The sequence below is a fragment of the Eleutherodactylus coqui genome, chromosome 2 (genome assembly GCF_035609145.1).
Source record: "Eleutherodactylus coqui strain aEleCoq1 chromosome 2, aEleCoq1.hap1, whole genome shotgun sequence".
NCBI lineage: Eukaryota > Metazoa > Chordata > Amphibia > Anura > Eleutherodactylidae > Eleutherodactylus > Eleutherodactylus coqui.
This window is the reverse complement of record NC_089838.1, coordinates 286,391,669-286,400,617: the sequence shown is the minus strand read 5'-3', so window position 1 is coordinate 286,400,617 and position 8,949 is coordinate 286,391,669. Positions and strand designations below refer to the sequence as shown.

Below are 8,949 nucleotides of genomic sequence, written 5' to 3'. Positions count from 1 at the left end.
TAGCACTGAACCCAACAGTTCGAGACAAGTAAGAAGTCTGATGTAGAAAATAGTGCATTTAATTCACATAGGATAACATTAGAAGCTCATGATTCTTCCTTCTCGTCTCCGTGCGTGATGATGTAACACAGAGACTTGTAGTCAATGTTCCCAGCCACATCAATTGGGGTCACAGCAAACATTTGGTCCACCTGGAAAATAGGAATGATTAGAGACCCTGCGGCTATGGTGTCTGCATGACTAGTAAAACCCTTAAAAGGGGTTGTCCAGATTAAGAAAAAGGCATGTCAATTTTAGCAGCAGATTTGGGGCAGAAAATGAGTAGATTTCTGTCATAGACTTCAAGGGAGGTGCTAAAATTCACACCGCTTTAAGATTGCTTGGACATGTTTATTCATGGTTTTCAAAATGATTGTTAAGGGCCATGCATTTTTTTTCTGTTTACCTACAGGTACAGTTTTTGGCCACATCATGACTGTACCATGCCCACTACATAAGGACCCATTGAATACATTTGCGTCTTGAACCCAACACCTCTACATATTCTGAATTCAGAAAATCAGACATTTGGCACTAGCATTTGCCCAATGCAATCAATAATGCACCTTCAAGTACACATTGCTACATGTAACCAGCAGAGTATTGAGTAATATTGATCATTTATAAAGTAGGGTAGAAGCATGGTATGTGTTGGGACACTGCATGATGGGTAAAAATGATCAAAATTGTGAACCCCACCTCTTCTGCGGTGAATTTGTCGGCCTGTGTCATCAGTAGCTGTTTTAACCTGAAGATTGAAAAATACAGATTAGTTTATTTGTTGACTGTTCACATGATGAAGAAATCCCCTACGTAAGATGTCAGCTGGTCTACGGTTGCCATAGACAATACAGTATAATGTCTGTGGGGCTGCCAAATAATTCCCTGGTGTCTGCTGTGACATTTCAACCAACTCAAAAAGGTGACTGCCAAAGTAGGGGCTGCTGTTTGGGTTGTGTGGATGTGTGCTCTCAAGGCCCTAAACTTCCCCCAGTTAGGCAATGGCACATACTCATCTTTCTGGACATTTCCAGTGCTGTTGGGGTCCAAGAGTTTGAAAGCGGCGAGTATAGAATCCTCTGGGTCTGTCCCTGGGAAGAAAATATATTGAGTCAATTGGAATCCAGTGTCCAGATATTGCGGTTACATATTTGTCATGGTGCCTCCTGTTGTTTTTTTTTATTCTCTCTTGGAAGCTCCACCTAATGCGTCCAGTGTCGGTGGTCGCACATGCTCAGAAGCTTTTAACAGATTTTTCCTTCTTAGAACATTTATGGGTTATCCACAGAATTAAGCCTGCTTGGTGAATTCCATAACTCATGTAGACCTCAGTAGAGAGAGTCAAGTCCTTAAGTGGTCATTTCTGTCTTCAGTCTCTGTCCGGTTATTGCCACCATGTTGGATAGAACGTAGGTCAGGAGACTCCTGTTCTCTTAATAGTCACAGAAGTAATGGCCAAACTTTTTTTAGATATTTACAGTATATCTTATGGATATGCCATGAGTATTTTTAATGGGTAAACCTCTTAAATTGATGCATCAGACATAGAACATGGCAGTAAAGGGCAACAGTTACTTATACAACCTTCACATAAGTAAGACAAGTGCGACTGAAGAATTCTTGTGTCCACAATAGTTTTCATGTATGGAGCCTACAGTTTTATATCATCCTGGCTTCAGATGGTGGCTGTAAGGGTACTTTTACATGAGACTACTGTTGGGCCCTTAAGCACCCGACAGCCGTCCCAACAATATCGCTCCTGTGCTTTTACACTATAGAAGACGTTTTCCCCTATAACTGGTGCACCTATAGATGCCCCAGTTATAGTAGGAAATTGTAAAACAAGATAAAAAAATGAGTGTGAGTTTCCCCCAGAGGTCTAGTAATGAGACATCATGGGGGACGTAGATGTTAAAAAATATATACACAAAAATCAGTAAATAAATAGAATAAAATACAAATATATATAAAAAAAAAAAGAAAAAACAGGCCTCTTCCCACACCAACCTATACCGTCACCATAACCGCTGAGACTATACAAATTACCGTATATACTTAAGTATTAGTCGACCCGAGTGTAAAAATTGGTAAAACTTATTGAGTCGAGTATAAGCCTAGCTATACTCGAGTATATAGTAGGTAAAAAAAAACCTCAATGCTCACCTATCAGTCGGCATCTGTGTCCCCGGCACGATGCTGTCCCCGGCGGTGCGGCCAGCTGCTGCAGTCTTCTCCCCGGCTTGCTTTTGAAATCCCCGCCGTCAGCGCTATGATTGGATCGAGCGCCGGCCAATCACAGCCGACACTCGATAAACCAATCACAGCTATTCAGTGATGTCCTTCTGAATGGCTGTGATTGGTTTATTTAATGCCAGCTCTGAATAGCCGGCGCTCGATCCAATCACAGCGCTGACGGCAGGGATTCTAAAAGCAGGCCAGGGAGAACATAGCAGGGAGAAGACTGCAGCAGCTGGCTGCACCGCCGGGGACAGCATCGCGCTGGGGACAGAGACGCTGGCTGATAGGTGACTATTAAGGTTTTTTTTTACCTCACTCGAGTATAAGCCAAGGGGGGCTTTTCAGCACATTTTTTTGTGCTGAAAAACTCAGCTTATACTCGAGTATATTCGGTATATATCAAAACATCCAAAGCAGAATGGAGAACCCAGTATTATACTTTATTTCAGCTTTAGTATACGAATTAATATAAATTAACAAAATTGTTTTAACTTTTTGGACACATTATCTCTAATGAAACAAAAAAGGCAAAAAAATTTAAGTGAAAAAGGTATAAAAAAAAACAGCCCTATATGCCCCAAAAAATAAACTGCAGCAAAAATTATTTTGACAGCCACCACGTATACAAAATTGCTGAAGTGTCTGGTCCTTTAGGCCCAGAACACTGTGGTCTTTAAGGGGTTCAAAACCAACATGCCCGTCCTTTCTTTCAACCAACATCCGCTGTACAGACCCATACAAAATAGATGGTTGGCCAGTCCTGATGAAACCCACAGGTTCCACCAATGCTCATCTGATGTGTGTGAGCATCAGGAAGAAAGATAAGGGATGTCCTGAACGTTACTGTAGGACTCACCATTAAGCTTCTCTCCAAACAGTGTCAAGAAGACTGTGAAATTGATTGGCCCCTTTCCTTCCTTCAACATTCCCTCAAGCTCCTCATCACTTACATTCATTTTGCCTGCACAGATAAGAATATATGGTTTTGTAATTAGAAAATCACTTTCAATTATCCCTTTTTCTAGATATGTTAATATTAACAAGGTGTATGTTAAGAAAATAAGTATAGTTTGTACATACAAATGCATAGGAGAGCTATAACGGCCGTCACAGTGGTTGTCACCCAGTTTTCCAGCAAACAGATATAGCGTGATACAGAACTACACAGAAGAGCATGGCCCAAGGGCTTAACTCAAGAAAGCACAATCCTACTTCATCTCCAGCTGCCTCCGCTTGGCTTTTTCCAGATGACTGCATGGTTGTCTATTGGCTACAAGGCGATGACCATGCAGCCTCCAAAGAAAGCCGAGTTCAGCCAACAGGAAACCAAATGTCACTGCCACTTTGCTGTAGCAGTTGGTGGGGTCACATCATTTGTACCGCCACCAATGTCTATCCTTAGAGGACCCCATTAATATGGCCATATACATTACATTATTAATATGTCCACTGTATGGCCTACAATCTAATATGTGCAAGAGGAAGTGAGACTGTCCCTCAACATCTGTCATATGAGAGCTTTTTAACTTTAGGATTAATTATTTTTAATTATAAACTTTTAGGTTATTGTAAACTTTAGGCAAAAACAATTACTCACCGAGCTGCACATATGTCTCTTTGAGATCAGACTTGCTGATAATACCATCACGGTTCTGGTCTATACAGCTGAAGGCCTAGAAATAGAGAAAAACATAAATGGAATGGCATTCTCATATAGCACAGTACAAGATATAAACAATTAAAGGGGCTTCAGGGCAGAGACATAACTTGAAGCTTCTGGGCCCCAATGCAAAACCTGTAATGGGGCCCACAACTATAATGCTTTATTCATAGTACTGGGCTCCCTATATGGAGAAGAGAGGCCTTATGGGCCCCCTAAGGGTCCTGGACCCCGGGTGCAACCGCATCCCCTGCATCCTCTTTAGTTACGCCCCTGCTTCAGGGACTCTAAAATTGATTACCTCTCCTCATGATAGGTCATCAATCTGATCTTGGGGGTCCACCGCTTGGGACTCCTGTTAATCTGCTGTTTGAATAGACCATGGCACTCAGATAAGCGCCACAGCCTCTTCTCAGACCAGTAACGTCACGTTCATCAGTCGCATGGCCTCAGAGTAGCTCAGTCCATTCAAGTGAATGGCACTGAGCTGCTATACCAGGCACAACTGCTATACAATGTATAACACTGTGTATGTAGTGAAGAGGCCACGGAGCTCACTTGAGCATTGCAACCTCTTCAAAGAGCTGATCACCAAGGATCCCGAGTGGCGGACCCCCATCGTTCATATATTGATGACCTATCCATAGAATAGCTCATCAATATTAGAGTCCTGGAAAACCCCTTTAATTATTTAAGGTTTTATATTGAAACCTTTACTGGGGGGAATTTATTAAAGGTTTTATACCAACTCTTTGGTATAGTAAAATCACAAATTATGGTGTAGGGCAGATTTATGACTTTTCACACTTTTCAAAAGTGGTGAAAAACGTTGGCAAAATTTAGTGGAAGTGGTCGGGCCTCACATGGAACGACATATTTGCTATTCATTAGACCAAAAATTGGTGAAAATTACAGCACAAATCTATACCTGCTCAGAGCAAGTGTAGATTCCAGTTTCTGGTGCAAGGACAGATAAAGATGTGCCAAATATATTAAGTTGCATGCATCATTTAATACATTTTGCTCATTTTACTCCAAAAAAGTGTGGCTAAAGATTGGCGTATAAAACACCAGTGTTAATAACTTCTTCCCAATGACTCCTTAACCCTTTCCAATCCATGTCTGTCCTCTGAAGACATTATGATTTAAGGCTGTACAACTCTGATGTTGGAAGACGTCCATAGGGGTTCTCTTACTGTATATTGCCAGCCTCTCTGCTGTCAGAGCCTATCCAACGTGTCACCTCATGCAGTACTGGCTTTACCCAGCAAACAGCGCCATTATATAACAGCAGAAAAAGAGTAAGCCCCCTAGGAAAACCAGGATACAAATTGGATTGGAAAGGGTTAATATCAATCACCAGTGAAAGTCATACATTCTTCCTTTACTTTCACAAAAAGTTCTATCCTGTTACTTAGTGCTACCTGTCTAATTTTCACTCAACTTTAACGACTGCACTTAAGCTAAGGGGTCATTCAGACTAAAAGCATTTGTCACTTATCCATGGGATAGATGTTAAATCTTAGATCGGTGGGAGGAGGACTGCTGGGACCCCACCCATAGACTATTTATGTGACTTCCAAAGACTTTGAATGGAGTGGCAGGGGGCATACTTGACTATCTCTCCATATAACAGTGGGAGTACCAGCAATCAGACCCCACTAATCTAACATTTATCACATAGGTGTGCAAAAGCTTTTGGCTGTAATATCTCTTTAAGATAACTCAGTGATTTGGTGTGGTACAAAAGCCTATATAGATACCGGAACATATCATATTGAACTGGTGTGCGGGCACCATGGTAAAGAGCAGGAGGAGCTGAGCAGATTGATATATAGTTTTATGGGAAACGATTCAGTACAACTTGCATTATATTCATCTAAATCTCCACCTGTGCTATGCTTAGGAGTCCAGGGGGCGGTCCAGTCAGTGACTCACAGCTATCTCACACTGATATGGGAAAGACTGTTAATCACCGGTAGGACCGCCCACTGGACTCCTAAGCATAGCAGGAGTAGAGAGTTAAATTAATAAAATACAAGTTACGGGAGTCATTGCCTGATTTGTTGGCAATTTCATCCAAGTCTATAGATTATGTAAAGAAATTTGATGATGCTGTGGGTCTGATTTAAAAGTTTTCTTCACCTCTTTAAATTCCTGGATCTGTGATTGCTCAAACATGGAGAAGACATTGGAAGACCCCCTCTGGGCCTGTTTCGCTGCGGCTTTGCCACGTGTCACCGCTTTCCTGCTGGCCTACAAATTAATGCATAGTGGGAAGAGGAAGAAAAAAGAAAGGCTTAAACTGAGTACAATGGAGTTACAATAGAATGTGGCCAAAATAAGAAGACATTTAGGCTGCGGTCACACAGGACGCAGCAAATCCACCCTGTGTGAACCCCGCCTTAGACAGTGTGACTACTTGAGTATTTGAAACGGAAGACAAATTTACCATTGTGTAGTAGATAGTATGGAATATGAGATGAATAGCTACTGCAACTTAGGAGCCTTTTACACAGCCTCCCTGAAGAGGTGCGATTTTAGAGCACGCCTAAAGTTTTGTGAGTCAGGGAATCAGGGATTGTCCGGATAGTTTTGGGTAGCACGTACCAGAGGACTGGTGCAGCTCTGGAGAAGTCTTGGAGGTGGGAATGAGAGGTTTGAATTAAAGGGGCACTTAATCTGATTTCATTAGCAGAGCAGAGGGTGCAGGCTGGGTGGTGGATTGAGATGAGGGAGGCAATATAGGGGGGCGCTGCACTGTGGAGGGCTTTGTGGATGAGGGTAGTGAGTTTGAATTGAATTCTGTATTTGACGGGCAGCCAGTGCAGTGACTGGCACAGGGCAGAGGCGGTCACTTTTGCTGTATTCTGGTTTGTGGTGCTACTTGGAGTTTCTCCATCACTGCAGCCTACTGGCTCTAGTACTCACTCAGTACCATCCAAAGTTACGGGTACCTGTTTGACCACTACATATATTATATGCTTTACGTACTTATGCAAAATGTTTGTCATATTGCCCATCGCTAGACGATGACTTGGAATCTGCGACCTGTCCACAATATTAATTGTGGACGGGCCGCAGGTCGGACAGCTTCCATTGACTTCAATGAATGCCGTCCACGCGGAATCTGCGCAAAAATGGAGCATGCTGCAAATTTTTCCTCTGCAAGCGGAAACTGCAATTTATTTCCACTCATGTGCAGAAAAAAGCGATTTCCCATAGCATGCTATGAACAGTATTTGCTGTGGATCCACGTGGCGGACTCCTGCTGCGTATTCCATAGCAAAAATCCATTAGTGTGCAGACGGCCTAAGGGCTTGTTTTTTGCGGGATGTCTTCAAGTATCTCATTTTTGGAAACATATAGCATTTTATTTGCTTTTTATTCCATTTTTTTCCAGAGACAAGATTTACAAAATCTGCAATTCTGGCATGTTTTTTCTTTTACTTTTAATAGTGTTTACCATGCGGTATAAGTAATATGTTAAATTAATTCTGCAGGCCGGTATGATTATGTCAATACCAAATTTCCATAGGTTTGGGGTTTTTTTGCAACTTTTTCACACTTTTTTAAAAAAAGAATATTTTTTTGTTTATCACTACATTCAAACATTTTTCTTTTTTGTCAACGATGTTCTGTGATGTTTTTTTTTTTTTTGTGGGATGAGTTATACTTTTTAATGGTATCGTTTGTTGATCCATGCAATGTTTTGATCACTTTCTGATCTGTTTTTTTGTAAGGCGATATAGTCACTGTTAGCTATATTGGCCATGTTTTTTGTATTGTTTTTTTCATAGCGTGCACTGTATGGGTTAAACAATTCACTAACTTTTTTCTCTGGTTCATTATGGACGCAGGGATACCACATATGTGATTTATTTATTTTTACATAGTAAACGGGTAAGGCTGGCTGCACACGACTGGGTTTGAATTGCGGAATCGGCAATCGTCTTCCACGCGGACGATCTGCGGCATTCCGCATCAATTCAAACCAATAGAGCATCCACATGTCTGCTCACACGCTCGCAGTATGCTCTATTTTTGCATAGATTCTGCGCAGACAGCTTCCATTGAAGTCAATGGAAGCCGTCTGACCCCGGGCCCTTCCACAATTGACTATTTAAAGTTTTCTATTTTTGCCCCACTAGGGGACTTGATTAGCAGCGTCTTTTATCATTCTTCTAATACACTGCTAATAGACTTTAGTATAGTAGTGTATTAGAAAGCCTATGAGGTCAGTCAGGGGTTGAACCTGATAGGCCACTAGACCGGAGGCAATATCCAAGCCTCCAGGTGCCATTGCAACCCATCGGGACCCCGCGATCACAGAGGCGAAACACTGAGTAGAGAGCGTTTATACGTAACAAAAAGTGAGCGAACCGCTGATGATGATGTTTATACAGGCTGAATTTGAGCGACAAACAAAAAACGAACAAAAAGTGCACAATGGCTCGCGCTTAGACATAAGGATTATCGCACAGTTTTGTTTATTTTATGAATTTTGAACGCCAAATATTTCGTGTAAATGGGCGATTAGCTATACAAGGATGAGGCAGAGGACTCTATACATATGTAGAAGATCTAGACATGTCTCTTGCCCGGACAACATTCCTGCTGCAAGTGACGGCCACTTAGCTCCGTCAGGAGACCACAAGCTTTATACTTGTATTAAACTATGCAAAGTCTTTGAATAATGTTACTCAGTTTCAGTACTTTAGTATAAAGGATCTCTTATTGACCACTCATTTAGATTGTGTAACTGCAGTCATACATACATATCCTATAATGCTGTATAAGCAAGAAATGCTTCTTATGGACTCCAATCACAAGTCTGGGGGTACTGACTAGATAAGTGTTATTAGGAGTTCTATTAGATGCTCCAATTTAAAGGGTCTTTGCAACAGATCCCCCTTTAGACTTGCCACATAATACAGTTATCCATTGCTATAGGATTTACTAGACTTTTACAGTGTCAAGTTTAATACATCACTAGTAGAGATGAGCGAGTA

The 8,949-nt window shown here is 41.6% G+C and overlaps 1 protein-coding gene across 1 annotated transcript; it reads right to left on the bottom strand.

Moving 5' to 3' along the window:
• Positions 1–6,193, bottom strand: MYL7 (myosin light chain 7). The gene is made up of 6 exons (XM_066590016.1): positions 6,083–6,193; positions 3,875–3,950; positions 3,134–3,238; positions 1,052–1,130; positions 739–787; positions 1–191 (listed from the first exon to the last, which is right to left on the bottom strand). The coding sequence occupies exons 1-6, from the start codon at positions 6,116–6,118 to the stop codon at positions 87–89; spliced, it is 450 nt and encodes a 149-aa protein (XP_066446113.1). The 5' UTR covers positions 6,119–6,193; the 3' UTR covers positions 1–86.
• Between the last annotated feature and the right edge of the window lie 2,756 nt (positions 6,194–8,949).